This window comes from Trypanosoma conorhini (genome assembly GCF_003719485.1).
Source record: "Trypanosoma conorhini strain 025E chromosome Unknown Tco_14.4_contig_00080, whole genome shotgun sequence".
In the NCBI taxonomy this organism is placed as follows: Eukaryota; Euglenozoa; class Kinetoplastea; order Trypanosomatida; family Trypanosomatidae; genus Trypanosoma; species Trypanosoma conorhini.
The window spans coordinates 1-12884 of NW_021704162.1; the positions used below are offsets into that span (position 1 = coordinate 1).

The following is a 12884-nucleotide window of genomic DNA, read 5'->3' on the forward strand; positions in this document are numbered from 1 at the left end:
AGGGCTGAGCTGCGGAAGGAACGGGACGACGCTGCGGCGGAGAGGGATGAGCTGCGGAAGGAACGGGACGACGCTGCGGCGGAGAGGGATGAGCTGCGGAAGGAACTGGATGGCGCTGCGGCGGAGAGGGATGAGCTGCGGAAGGAACCGGTTTATGATCGGTCTGTTGAAGGTGGCGCGTTGATTTCGTCGCGCCTTGATGATGATGGTGTGTCCAGTCGTGTGCTGTACGGGAGTTTGGACGTTTTTCGTTCGACCTCGTCGTTGCTGCGTTGGGAGCAGCAATTTTGTGCGGGTGCAGTTTTGGACAGTGGTTCGTCCTATGAAGGGAGTGAGCCTTTGATTGTGGATCGAGTGGATGAGGTGCCCGAGCGTGCGTCGAGCGCTCCTTCATCACGTGATGCGGTGTTGAGTGAGCTTCGTGTTGTTGATGATTTTTATGAACCAGAACGGCAGCATGAAGTTTCTGACAACTCGCGTCTGATGGCTGTCGAGCCTACAGTGGGCTTGTGCCGAAGGTGCAACGGCGCTGCACGGGAGGGGTACACTGTGTCTTCGCTACCGTACAGGGGGCGCCTTCCCCTCGTTGGTAGCGGGGCGACCCTTGGCAGTTTTCGTGACTGATCTTTTTGTTTTATTTCGTATTATTTGTCAAAGCTGCGAAACTATCGCGTATGAGCTGATATGTGTATAGTTTGTTTGTGTGTGCGTTTATGTTTGAGATTTTGTTTTTGTTTTTGTTTACAAATATGCGTCGTTCGTTTAGTTGTAGGGCTCTGCTTTTTTTTTGTTTTTGATTGTCGTGAGTGCATGGACGGTTGTGGTTTAGTTTAATTTTGTTTGTGCGGGGAGACTTTTTTGCCTTGGGGGCTGCGCAGGCGATTGTGATGGGTGTTTGCGGTCATCCGTAGAATCTTTTTTTTCTTTGTTCATTTTGATCCCTTTTTTTTTGTTTGTCTTTCGTCGCCGCGAGGGCAGGCTGCTGCGGCGACGTGTTTGGGCGCTGGGGGCGGGATGGAGAAGAAGCCGCCCTCGCTCTGTGCCCGCCTGGAGAGGGCCATCACGGCTTTTCTCTACACCGGCCCTCCCGGGCGTTCGCGGGCGTGGCTGATGGGGCTGCAGGTTCCGCTGTGGTTCTGGACGCACCAGCTCACCGTGGAGGGCGAGCGGGAGGGACGCGAGGTGCAGAAGGTGGTGAATCTGCTGCGCTGGTTCCACGACAATGGCGCAAGTCTGACGCAAGTCGCGGTTGTTGTCCCGGGGGAGGTGAAGGTGCGGCTGCGGGCCGAGCTGTTGACGGCGCTGCAGATCGGCACGGTGTCAGACGAGTTGGCGCTGCCGACGCTGTTGGCGCCACACGAGTTGACCGCGATGAATGGCCGTGACCGCGTTGTGCACCAGTTTGAGGTTGTTCTTTATGTCTTGGCCCTCCCCCCAGTGGGCCGCTGCCTGCCTGTGGCGATGCAGCAAGAGCAGTTTCTTGGCGACGCGATTGCGAGCGCCAGAGGTGCGTTTATTTTAATTGGGGACGTGGGCTGGACCGCACCGCACATCACAGTCCACTGGCCGCAGTGGAGAACGTTTGTCATGAAGTTAGAGGAGGAGACGCCCCACGTTTCCTCACAAGGCAATGCAAAGTTGCCTGATGCTGCGAGATTTCCCACGTTGGTGGGGACCCACATCCCGTTATGTTGTGCAAGGCACGTGGAGCAGCGGCAGCTGGAGCACGGCGTCGCGCCAATCGCCCGCACCTGCCGGCGGTTGTGTCTTCAGCCCTTTCTTTGTCAGCGGGAGGGGCATGTGTGCCTGGAGCCATGCCACCCACGTGTGTCGCATACAAACTGCCCGTACGCATGCCAAACGCTTCTGCCGTGTGCCCATGAGTGCTTGCAGAGCTGCTCAGAGCGATGTAATTGCTTTGAAGTCCACGAGCATCCCCTTGCCTGCTCCCACAAGACTGTTATCGGCATGGATAAGGTTACCATGCAGCCCATCTACGCCGAGGTTCGACATATATTTAAAGGCTACTGCGTCGATGCCGAGTTCCCCTGTGTTGTTGAATATACTACCGACTGTGCACGGTGTTTAGGGCCCTTGACAACGACGTGTTCGGAGGCGCGGCAGCAGAACCATACCTTGGAGCAGAAGACAATGTTGTGCCCAGGCTGCATTCGTTTGGAGCGTGAGGTGCGGGCCAAAGTTTTGGGCGAAATTCTTGTCAAGACAGAGGAGGCGAAACGGCAGATGAAGGTGGAGATGCAGCGAAGTTTGCACCAGCAGCGAAAGGCGTCGTCGCAGGGGCTGTTTCAGGAGGGCAGTCGCGTTACAATATGCGACGTTCTCAAGATTGTCAAGCCCTTGTGCGCCGATGCGGACTTCCCTGGTGTGCAGTTTGTGGACTACGACGCTCCCGATTTCCATGCCAGCATGGATGGGGCGTATGGGACGTTTGTCAGCCGCCACGTGGATATTGACGACCTCAGCGAGGTGCGCAACCTTATTCGACTGCGCGACGGCAAGCACGTGCTGGTGGCTGACGGCGGCGTCAGTCTGATTCGCGCGCTCACCTCCAACATCACACAGCAGGCCCCGGCGCTTCTCTTGACGTACGGCGGTGGGGCTGGCGGCGGCGACGGCCGTGGCGGGCCTGCCTCACTGAGGGACAGTGTGGCCTTTGCCAAGGCGGCGAAGATGATTGGTCGGAGTTACTACCTTCCCGTCCCTGTGCCGTGCGGCGACAGCGTCGTTTCCGACAAAATTGTGCGGGTGACGGCGGTGGACCCCGCGTCTCCAGAGGGCGTTGTGGTGGAGTGCACCCGCACCTCCGTCGTTCCGCACGCCGAGGAGGACCACGGCGACGGTGCTGCCGAAACCGAAGCCGACGTCGACGCCGATAGGAGCAACACTGCAGCCTCCGACGCCCCGGCGCGCAAGCGGCCCCGACCGGAGGCCGCACCGCCGAAGTTGCACCACCTTCGCACCTCCGTCGAGCCCTTGACGTTCACTGTCCCTGTTGCTCTGCTGGAGCCAATCGAGGGCTACGCGGCTGGGAGGGAGGTGGTGGTGCTCGACCCCACCCGTCAGGTGACTAACCCGCGCGACGTGGAAATCTTCGAGGCGGTTTTGGCGCAAACGCCTGGCATTGATTTGCAGGGCGCCGCGGTCTCAACGGTGCCGGTGGGGAAGGACACCTCTTTTATACTCCTTGGCGTCGTGAACTCGCCGTCAAACCTGGAGAAGCAGTACGGCCCCTGCGCCGTGCTGCGGCGCCACGTGCGACTCGTCACGGTGCGTTCGGGGCGGCGCGGAAGGGGGGCGCACGGACGCCCCGCCGCCGTGCACCACGTGACGAACGCCAACAGTGGCGCGGGGGGCACGCTGGTGGTTCTCGTCCCGTTTGTTTTTACCGCCGCCGATGAACTGCTGGAGGCGGAGAACAGCCTCGACGCCGCCGCTGCGGAGAAGTTCGAGCAGCAGGTGCGCGACACGATCGCCGAGAGGAGTGAGGAGCTGGCGATCAGGCACGACGAGGAGGCCTTCCATCGGCAGCGGCAGATGCCGGAGGTGACGGCGGAGGCGCTCGCGCAGGACCGGTTTGCGTACAGCGTACCGATCGCTCTGCCGACGGCGGAGTCGCTCGCGGGCGTTCGCACACGCCACGCGCGGCTGTTGTGCGCGTCGCCCACCTCCCTGCGGCTGAGCAGGCAGAAGGACGCCCTCGCGCTAAAGCAGCAGCAGCTGGGCCTCGGCAAGTGGGTTGAGGCGATGCGGACCCGCTACGCGCAGGACAGGGCGGCGGATGTTGCGTACTGCAAAGGGCTGCAGCTAACGGCGGCCGTGAAGAAGTGAGCGCGCCGCCGCCTCCGGTCGCAGCGGGGCATCCACGCGAGAGGCAAAAGCAGCAAAAAGGAAACAAGAAGAGGAGGAAGCAAAAACAAAAAGATAACGATAAAGAAGAAGAAGAAGAAGAAAAAAGGAAAAGGAGCAAACAATCGGAAGGGAATGAAAGTACGGGGCGAAAGTGGCGGGGTGCGGCGCAATGCACAGAGGGATGTGTTCCGAGGCCCCCGCCACCACCATGCGGCTCGCGAGGGGATGCGAAGTTGCCGCTTTGCTTCACCCCTGCCATTACGCCTTCCGCGTTCTCCCGGCCCCTCCCGCCCGTTCTTTTTTCTTTTTCTTTTATTTTTATTTTTGTTCAATTTCCCCTTTTTTGCTTCTTTGTTTCTCTCCATCTCTCGATGTGTGTGTCTCTCTGCGTCGTTCCGCCGCCACTGCCCCTCTGGCGTGCGGCGCAGTGTTTGAGCGGGGCGATTGCGGCGAGCGAAGACCAGGCGCGAGGTCCCCCCGACAAGGAAGAAGTTATCGACAGCGAAGAAGGCGGCGGCAGTAGCGAAGGAGGTGGACAAGGCGCCGAGGCCACAAGAGAAGCAAAAACAAAAACAGAAATCCAACAGTAAAACAGGAAAAGGAAAACAAACGATCAAAGAGGCGGGGGTTGTTGCGCCGGCAATGGAGCGCATTGCGGTGAAGCAGCAGGTGTACTACCACCTGCCGCAGAAGGGCTGGCTGCGGGGTGTGATAGAGGCGGTGCTCGAGGGCGAGAAGAAGGCGCAGGTGGTGAGTGCGGCGACCGGAAACACGGAGACGGTTCCACTGACGCAGATCCACGGCTACATGGAGCAGGCCTACGACGCGAGTGACCCGGACTTGTTTCACCTGAGCGACCTCCACGTGGCGACCACCCTGTACTGCATCAAGGAGCGCTTTGAGAAGCTGAAGCAGCAGTACTCCATTATGGGGGAGATGATTCTCAGCGTCAACCCCTTCCAACTCATGCCCTTCAACAGCGACTCCCATCGGGAGAAGTACCTCAACGCCAGACAGGCCCACCTTTTGCCGCCGCATATTTGGCAGGTGGCGCACAGGGCCTACGCCCAGATTGTCATTCGGGGTCTTGGGAACCAGTCCGTCGTCATCTCCGGCGAATCCGGGAGTGGGAAGACGGAGAACACCAAAATGCTGATCGCCTACCTTGGGGAGATGAGCCACATGCACAGCAGCAACACCATGCAGAAGAAGGTGGCCGACAAGGTGGCCGACTGCCTAAAGTGGAGCAATCCCGTGCTGGAGTCCTTCGGAAATGCCCGCACGGTGCGCAATGACAACTCATCGCGCTTTGGCAAGTACATCAAGCTTTACTTTGACCCAAGCTCTGGGGTCATGCTCGGTGGCCAGACGGTGACATACCTGCTGGAGAAGAGCCGACTACTGCTACAGGCCGCGGGGGAGCGGAATTATCACATCTTCTACGAGATGCTCGCGGGGCTTTCGCCGGAGGAAAAGAAAGAACTCGGTGGCCTCAAATCTGCGCGTGATTATAAGTGCCTAAGCGGCGGGCACACCTTCGATCGACACGGTGTGGATGGCAGAGTCTTGAATGATGCGCATGAGTTTCGGAATGTGCTTCACGGCCTTACCGCCATTGGCGTCGGCGTCTGTGTGCGGAAGAGCATTCTCAAGATCTTGGCAAGTATTCTCCATCTGCTGGAGCTGCGCTTCGACGTGGACCAAAACGACAAGGCATGCATTGAGGATGAGGCGCCGTTTCACATCGCCTGCTCCCTGCTGCAGGTGGAACCTGCGCTGCTGCTGGAGTGCTTCCTTGTGAAGAGCCACACGAGCCTCGTAACGATTTACGCCAACAAGGCAGAGGCGGAGGGATTGCGTGGTGCGTTCTGCAAAGCCATCTACGTGGGCCTCTTCGATCGCATCGTGGATTTTGTAAACAACGCCATTGAGCCGCAAGAGGATGTCAGCCACTGCAAGTACATTGGGCTTCTGGACATCTTCGGCTTTGAGAACTTCACACGCAACAGTTTTGAGCAAATCTGCATCAACTACGCCAATGAGGCGCTGCAAAACCACTACAACAAATACACCTTTCTGAACGATGAGGCGGAGTGCGAGCGGGAAGGCATTGAGGTTCCAAAAATTGTTTTTCCCGACAACTCGGAGTGTGTGAAGATGTTTGACCAAAAGAAGGCCGGCATCTTCTCCCTGCTCGACGAGGAGTGCCACTTTAAGGGCGGCACCGCCGAGCGCTTCACGCAGACCCTTTGGGACATCTGGGGAGAGAAGGGCAAGTACTTTGTGCAGCCCAAGAGCACCGTGCCGAACCAGTTCGGCGTCAATCACTACGCGGCGTTTGTGAGCTACAACACGGAGGAGTGGCTGGAGAAGAACACGGACAGGGTGAAGGAAGAGGCGTATCAGTGCATCCTCAACTCCAAGGACCCGTTTATTCAGACCCTGACGCCGAACGATTACACCTCGGATAGACGCAAACAGACGGTGGCCCTCCGCTTTCAGGCGCAGTTGGCCGACCTGCGGGCGGAGCTGGAAACAACCGAGACGCAGTTTATCCGCTGCATCAAGCCCAACATGGAGGCCAGTCCCGACACTCTGGACAACTGCCTTGTCAGCAACCAGTTGGAGTCGGCCGGTGTACTGCAGACAATTGCGCTAAAGCGTCAGGGATACCCTGTGCGCCGTTTGATTGAGCAATTCTGCAAATATTTTTGTCTCATCATGCCGCAGGCAACGCTGAAGCTGTACAGGCAAAAGAACTTTAAGTCCGCCGCAACCAACTTCCTCGGCTACTACCAAAAACTGTACGGTTGGCAGAAGCCAAACTACGCCATTGGACACACAAAAGTGTTTCTCCGTGCGGAGGTTTGGTCCTCCGTCGAGCGGCTGCTTCTGCGGCGTAAAGCGTGGCTCTTGCGCCGATGTGTGCCCTTCCTGCTACGGTGGGTTTACACCAACCGGGAACTAAGGCGTCTTGCCGAGGAGCGGCGAAAGGAGGAGCTGCGCCAGGCCAAGGCGGAACGTGAGCGTTTAATTGCGGAGATCAACGCAAACGGCTTTACGCCGAAGCAAATGGAGTGGGTGGAGGAGCTTGCCACCCTCTTTCCCACCGTTGACGTCTCGACGCTCATCGACGTGGTTGCGGTCCTGCCGAAGCGCGAGGAGTCTCTGGCGGCCGTGGCGGAGATGCAGCAACAGAGCGTTGACGGCTCCCTCGCGTGCACCTTTATGCGTGTCATGAGTGAGGCCGAGGTGCGACCGGCGGTGGTGAAGGCCCTGGTGGAGGGCGAAGTGACCACCCTGGCGAGGCTGTCGCAGTGCGAGCAGGCGGAACTCAAAGAGTTCGGTATGACAGACGCCGAGGTTGCCGCCGTGGCCCGCACGATGCTCAGGGAACAGTCCGCCCGCGTGAAGCTGGAGCGGCTCCAGAGCAACATTGGGACAACGCAGCTGGAAAGAGTTGTCGGCGAGGTGAAGCGCCGTGTTTTAACGCAGTCCGACTTCGCCACGAAGGTGGGCAAACTCATGGAAATGGGATTCCCCCGCGGCCACGCGGAACTCGCATTGACGCACTACAGCGGCGACGTGCAGAAGGCGGCAGAGCGCCTGCTGCAGGGCGGGGTTGCGAGGCACATCCACGAGAAACCCCCCCACGGCGACAACGGCAGGTGGACCTCCCTCGACCCCGAGGTGCAGCGGCTCGTGAAGCTCGGCGTGTCGAAAGCCGATGCAAAGCAGGTGCTTCGCAAGACCAGCGGAAACGTTGACGAGGCCGTCCGACGGCTTTTTCCCCCGGTTTCATGACGACAAGCACACACCCTCCTCTTCTCCCACTTACCCACCCTGTTTTTATTTTTATGTGTAGATTCCCCCCCCCCTTCTGCCGCAGCATCTTTCTGCACCTCTGCGGCCTTACCGTACTGCCCGTCGAATTCGAGTAACGACATCTCGAAGGACGAAGAAAGAAACAAAAAGGAAACTGGACAAAAGTCCAATAATTAAAAAAACAAAAGAAAACATGCATAGCATAGAAGAAGGGAGCAGAAAAAGAGTTAGGGATGTGGGGGCTGTTGAAGCCCCGTGGGAGTGCCTCCCCTCTTATTTCCTTTTTCTTCGTCTTCCATGTTGGTACTCGATTTCTTAGATTACCTGCGTGCGTGGGGTTGGCGTTTTTATTCTTATTGTGCGTTAATGTGGATATGTTGCACTGTCATTCATCTGTCTGTCGTGGCTGTGTGTGGGGGAAGAGAACGGACGGGGGAGTGGGTTTGCTTGCGATTATTTGCTCTACTTTGTCGCCGTGGGCACGTGGGTGTGCACCGGAACGACTTGCTACCGCCATGATTTGTCGTTGCCTCGCAGGTGTGGGTGCAGCAACCCACTGTTGTTGTATTTTAATGCAGCGGCTGTTTGAATGGAGGGGGTGGTTCCGCAGGTGGGCTCAGCGCACACTGAGGGGGAAGGAGGGGGGGGGGGGAGGGGCATCAATCCACAGATGCATGAGTGATCATCCCCCAGGGACTCGGGCTGAAGCACGTAAGGAAAACCCCACGCGGTGAATGCATACGAGGAGATAAGACAAGGACAATGAGACCAGTGGAGTATGGCAAACATTTTTTTTTGTTAGCTGTGCCTGACAAACTCCTCCTCCTCTCCCCTTCATAGTATATTCTTCTTTCCTCCCGCACCGATATGTAATGAAGTGTGTTGGGGACTCTTTCTCCTGTCTACATTAATAATGGCCTTCCCATTTTCCATTCTTTTTTGTTGTTGTTTATGTGTTTCTTCTTCTTAATACCAACACAGTTGCTCTCTACCCGTGTGGACATTTCTTGTCCGGGAGAGAATGTCTGTGGCGACTGGGGCGGTGGGGGACCGCGCGGCTCTGCGATCCGCAGGCGAATGCTTAGAAAAAGGGGTCTTGAGGGCGCGTGCGTGCAGAGCTGTGGCGGGTGGCGGGGGTTGCCTGCAGTACAGTGTTCGTTGCGTGCGTATGTCGGTTTTCGACATGGACGGTTGTATACGCAAACTCCCAACCCCCCACTTTTTTTTCCCCTTCTGATTCTTCCGCCGCTTGGCTTTTGTCGCCAGTGGCGCTGCCGTCGTTTTGTTTTGTTTTCTCCCTCTCGTTTGTTTGTTTCTGGGTTTGCTGCCCTCGCCCTTGTCGATGTTTATATATATATATATTTTGTTTGTTTGACCTGCCGCTGGCAGTTGCCGTGGCGATGTTTTCGGCGTTATGCTGTCCGACGCACCGTGACCGAGGCAAAAACAGCAGCAGCAGCAGCAACAACAACAAAAGAGGATGCGGCGGCACCTGCCGGTTTTTGGTTTCGGTGTGGCTTGCCACATTTTTATTCTCTTTCATTGCCTGACCCGTTTTTTTTTTCCTTTGCGCAAAGCCACACAAGCACCGGCGCCCTCGCACACCGCTACCGGTCGGCGCTGCCGTTCAGAATCCCGCGATGGAAGTGTTGGGTCGCAGTGGACGCGGCATCATGTCGCTTGCCGCCTCGTCATCGGCGCCCACCGCCTTCGCATCTCTTGAAGACACCGGCGCTGTGACGTTGTGGGACACACGGCTGAAACGCAAGGACTACGTGTGTGTGGGCAAAGGAGCGCCACAGGAGAGGAGGGATGCCACCGAGTTGTTGCTTGCATCGGACCGACACATGGCTGTAGTTCTGGCGGAGGATATGATCATGGCCTACGACCTTCGCCAGCAGGCACTGTTGCATGCCTTCAGGCACGTTGCTGAGGCTGTGGTGTTCATTAACGGCGCCCACCCGTATGGGGCGTCAACAACTCTCATTGCCGATGATTGTGGTTCGATTATTCCATTTGATTTGGCGCAGTTTACCCCAACGACGCATGTCTCGGAGCGTTTTTTTGGGGCAGAGAAGGAGCTGGTGCCGCCCTGCTTTGGCTCCTTGACGAATTACTGCTGTGGCCTTGGTGTATTGCAGGTGGACGACATACAGGCGGTGTGTGCCATGGGGATGGACGGCAATGGGGAACTGTACACGGACCCTCTTGAGCCGCCGGTGGAATTCTGCTTGATGGATGACTTGGCCGCAGCAGAGGGGCAGGTGGTGAATCCACCCCTGCCCACAACCTGCGATTTCCTGAGCGGCTACGTGGCCGTGGGCAGGGCAAATGGCATGTACTCCGTTGCCACCGTGGACACCGATGACAACGTCGTCGTTGAGGTCTTTGCGGCGCCTGGGCACGCATCCAACGGCCTCTCTGTGGTGTTGTGGACCAATGACAGCCATCTGATGACGTGCTCCATCTGCGGTGAAGTGTCCGTGTGGGATGTGATGCCGCTCCTGCTGCAGGATGCACCCGACGATGAAACCGAAGAAGGGGATCTACCGCCTCTCAAGAAGGCCTGTAGTGTGCGTGAGACCACGCAGCAGCGGTCCGTAGTGAATTGCGGGACGATCCTTGGCTCAGGGGCGTTTCTTGCCGGTGACACGATGGGGTTCGTGACTTCGTGCGCGGCTCCGCAAGCGTGAGCCGCAGCAAAAGGTCCAAAATAACAACGCCGCATAACTAATGTGTTACAACTGTTGGAGGCGCCCGTTTGCCCCTCTTATGCACTCCTACTCACTCACTCCCTTGCGCACCCTTTTCTTTGCCTCCTACTTTGCCTGGAGGAGGCAGGAGTCACACACGCTTCCCAATTTCACCCCACTTTTGCGGATTTGAGACGCCTCTATCAGTTGACTCTCCCCATTTACTGTTTTTTTTGTCTTTTTTTGATTCTTTATTTGCCTTTTGCCCCTCTGGCGTGCGGGGCAAAGTACAACAGCGATGCTGGCGGGTGACAATGAGGCGGATGGCGCCCCAAGCTACGACTCAGCTGACGTGATTAAGCATCTGTACAATTGCAAGTTTCGCTTTTTGCTTAGAAAGACGCTGCTGAGGGACAACGTTGAGACTTATGTTATAGGGTCAGGCAGATACACCGGGGCGGGGACAACAAAGTGGGCCGACAAGGCAACGGCGGCGTTGCTGTATTTTTCGTATCGCAACCGTTTTGTGCCTCTTATGAACGGGTCAACCACCGATCTCTTCTGGGGCTGCATGATTCGGACCGGTCAAATGATGCTGGCGCATGTCTTTATGCGCTACTTTAATGGTGGTGAGCCACGCATAGACGATGAGAGGCTGCAGGAGCTGCGGGCAAAGACACAGACGCTCTTTTGTGACGTCCCATCGGCACCGTTTGGCATTCACGCCATAACTGCAGAGGGCGTTCGACATGGTGTTAGGTGCGGGGAGTGGTTTGGACCGACGCCGATAGCGAGCACGCTGAGTGCGCTCTCGGCGTCCTACCTGGCTGCAGGCGGGGAGGGGCCGGTCGTATTGTCGTTTCCTGACCGGCAAATTTTTGTGGAGCAGGTGGCGGAACTGCTGCGGCAAGCAAGGCAAGTAGTGCTGCTCATTCCTGTGATGCTTGGGCTTCGTGTCATCTCGGCGAAGTACGCGCAGCTTATGCAACGCTGTCTTGAAATGGAAAGCTCCGTCGGCATTCTTGGGGGGAAGTCGCGTTCTGCGCTTTTCCTCTTTGGTCACCAGGGCGACGCGGTGTTTTACCTGGACCCGCACTACCTCCAGCTCGCCTTCACCTCGCCGGGCAGGCCGGGGAAGCTGACGTGTGCGCGGGGGGCGTTGCCCGCAACGAGCTACGACACCTCAATGACCCTGGGATTCTACATTTCCTCCCTTGCCAGCTTTGCCGTCTTTGAGGAGGACCTGGCGAAGGCAAACGCCGGTCTGGCGTTTCCCCTTATTAGTCTCTCCGCCGGCCGACCGACCGAGGCGGCGGAGGCGGCGGTCAGCGTGGAGGACGGTTTCTTTTTCCTGCCTGGATAACATGAGAGGCGGGTGGGGAACCGAGAAGACGCAGCGTAGGGGGAGCAACGAGGAAAGTGCCCAGCGCAAGCAAAAAAGCGGTAGAAGCGACAGCTTCCATCATTAGCAGTATTATGCTCCTCGAGCAGAGGCGCGAGCAATGTGAAAAAAAAAACCCACCGTGGAAGGAAGAGTCCATGAATGGTGTTGGACAATGCATCTCAGCGTCAGCGTGTTTGTTTTGTCAAACTAACTGACCGTTTATTCTTGGTGGTGGCGCTGCTGTCGGAGATGACGGCAGTCGTGGGTCGTGTTCCCCCTCTGCGCGCCACGCAACGTCAGCGCAAGCGGCCGGCCAACTCGTTGAGGGCTGTTTGTTTCTTTGCGTCGCTGAGTATCTTTTTTTTGTTTTTCCTTATATATATATATATGTATTCAGTTACAGTGCAATATTGTGTTTCTTTGCTTGTAGAGTTACTCAGTGAATATACTGAACTTCCTGCCTTCCCCCACCTCTTTTTTTTTTTTCTCTTCGCCCTCTTCCACGTCTAAACAAATATGTCTATGCATCCTTGCTGTTTTGTATGCGCCCCTGTTCTTGCGTGCCATTTATTCTTTTTCCTCCACGTCGTGTTGTTATGTCTTTCCAGCGTGCCACTCCACCAAAACCAACAAGATGGGAAAGACTGTGCTGACCTGCCGTAAGGGCAACGGGTCCGTCTACCAGGTGCACGGCCACAAGCGCCTGGGCCCCGCCAAGCTCCGCATTCTCGACTACGCCGAGCGCCACGGCTTCATGCGTGGCGTGGTCAAGACGATTGAGCACGAGCCGGGCCGTGGCGCCCCGCTCGCCCGCGTGGAGTTCCGCCACCCGTACAAGTACCGCCGCGCGAAGGAGCTGATGGTGGCGCCGGAGGGCATGTTCACCGGCCAGTCCGTCCTCTGCGGCGTGAAGGCGCCGCTTGCCATCGGCAACGTGCTGCCCCTCGGCCAGATCACGGAGGGGTGCATCGTCTGCAACGTGGAGGCGAAGGTCGGCGACCGCGGCACCATCGCACGCGCCTCGGGCGACTACTGCATCATCATCTCGCACAACCACGAGACGGGCCGCACGCGCCTGAAGCTGCCGAGCGGGCAGAAGAAGACCGTCCCCA

The 12884-nt window shown here is 57.5% G+C and overlaps 6 protein-coding genes across 6 annotated transcripts in view, besides 9 other annotated features; all 6 read left to right on the plus strand.

Moving 5' to 3' along the window:
* Tco025E_02125 (uncharacterized protein) lies at nt 1–624 on the plus strand (the record flags this gene model as incomplete). Its single annotated transcript, XM_029369060.1, has 1 exon — nt 1–624. A coding segment is annotated over one exon (624 nt), but the record flags the coding sequence as incomplete, so codon positions are not given.
* Nucleotides 625–696: 72 nt separating this feature from the next.
* Nucleotides 697–743: a microsatellite.
* A 271-nt stretch (nt 744–1014) lies between these two features.
* Tco025E_02126 (uncharacterized protein) lies at nt 1015–3849 on the plus strand (the record flags this gene model as incomplete). Its single annotated transcript, XM_029369061.1, has 1 exon — nt 1015–3849. One exon carries the CDS (start codon nt 1015–1017, stop codon nt 3847–3849), a length of 2835 nt encoding a protein of 944 aa, XP_029230895.1.
* A 39-nt stretch (nt 3850–3888) lies between these two features.
* Nucleotides 3889–3985: a sequence feature (GA-rich).
* A 179-nt stretch (nt 3986–4164) lies between these two features.
* Nucleotides 4165–4231: a microsatellite.
* A 197-nt stretch (nt 4232–4428) lies between these two features.
* Nucleotides 4429–4480: a sequence feature (A-rich).
* Nucleotides 4481–4512: 32 nt separating this feature from the next.
* On the plus strand, nt 4513–7674 carry Tco025E_02127 (myosin XXI; the record flags this gene model as incomplete). Its single annotated transcript, XM_029369062.1, has 1 exon — nt 4513–7674. One exon carries the CDS (start codon nt 4513–4515, stop codon nt 7672–7674), a length of 3162 nt encoding a protein of 1053 aa, XP_029230896.1.
* A 651-nt stretch (nt 7675–8325) lies between these two features.
* Nucleotides 8326–8352: a sequence feature (G-rich).
* A 279-nt stretch (nt 8353–8631) lies between these two features.
* Nucleotides 8632–8663: a microsatellite.
* Nucleotides 8664–9136: 473 nt separating this feature from the next.
* Nucleotides 9137–9142: a microsatellite.
* Nucleotides 9143–9168: a microsatellite.
* Nucleotides 9169–9335: 167 nt separating this feature from the next.
* Nucleotides 9336–10388, plus strand: Tco025E_02128 (putative ubiquitin-conjugating enzyme; the record flags this gene model as incomplete). The annotated part of the gene is made up of 1 exon (XM_029369063.1): nt 9336–10388. The coding sequence occupies one exon, from the start codon at nt 9336–9338 to the stop codon at nt 10386–10388; it is 1053 nt and encodes a 350-aa protein (XP_029230897.1).
* Nucleotides 10389–10686: 298 nt separating this feature from the next.
* Tco025E_02129 (AUT2/APG4/ATG4 cysteine peptidase) lies at nt 10687–11751 on the plus strand (the record flags this gene model as incomplete). The annotated part of the gene is made up of 1 exon (XM_029369064.1): nt 10687–11751. The coding sequence occupies one exon, from the start codon at nt 10687–10689 to the stop codon at nt 11749–11751; it is 1065 nt and encodes a 354-aa protein (XP_029230898.1).
* A 395-nt stretch (nt 11752–12146) lies between these two features.
* Nucleotides 12147–12165: a microsatellite.
* Nucleotides 12166–12406: 241 nt separating this feature from the next.
* Tco025E_02130 (large subunit ribosomal protein L8e) overlaps nt 12407–12884 on the plus strand; it is a gene marked incomplete at both ends in the record, with an annotated part of 522 nt that continues 44 nt past the window's right edge. The window contains one exon of the mRNA XM_029369065.1: nt 12407–12884. This exon is cut by the window's right edge and continues 44 nt beyond it. Within this exon, the coding sequence (XP_029230899.1) occupies nt 12407–12884 (478 nt within the window).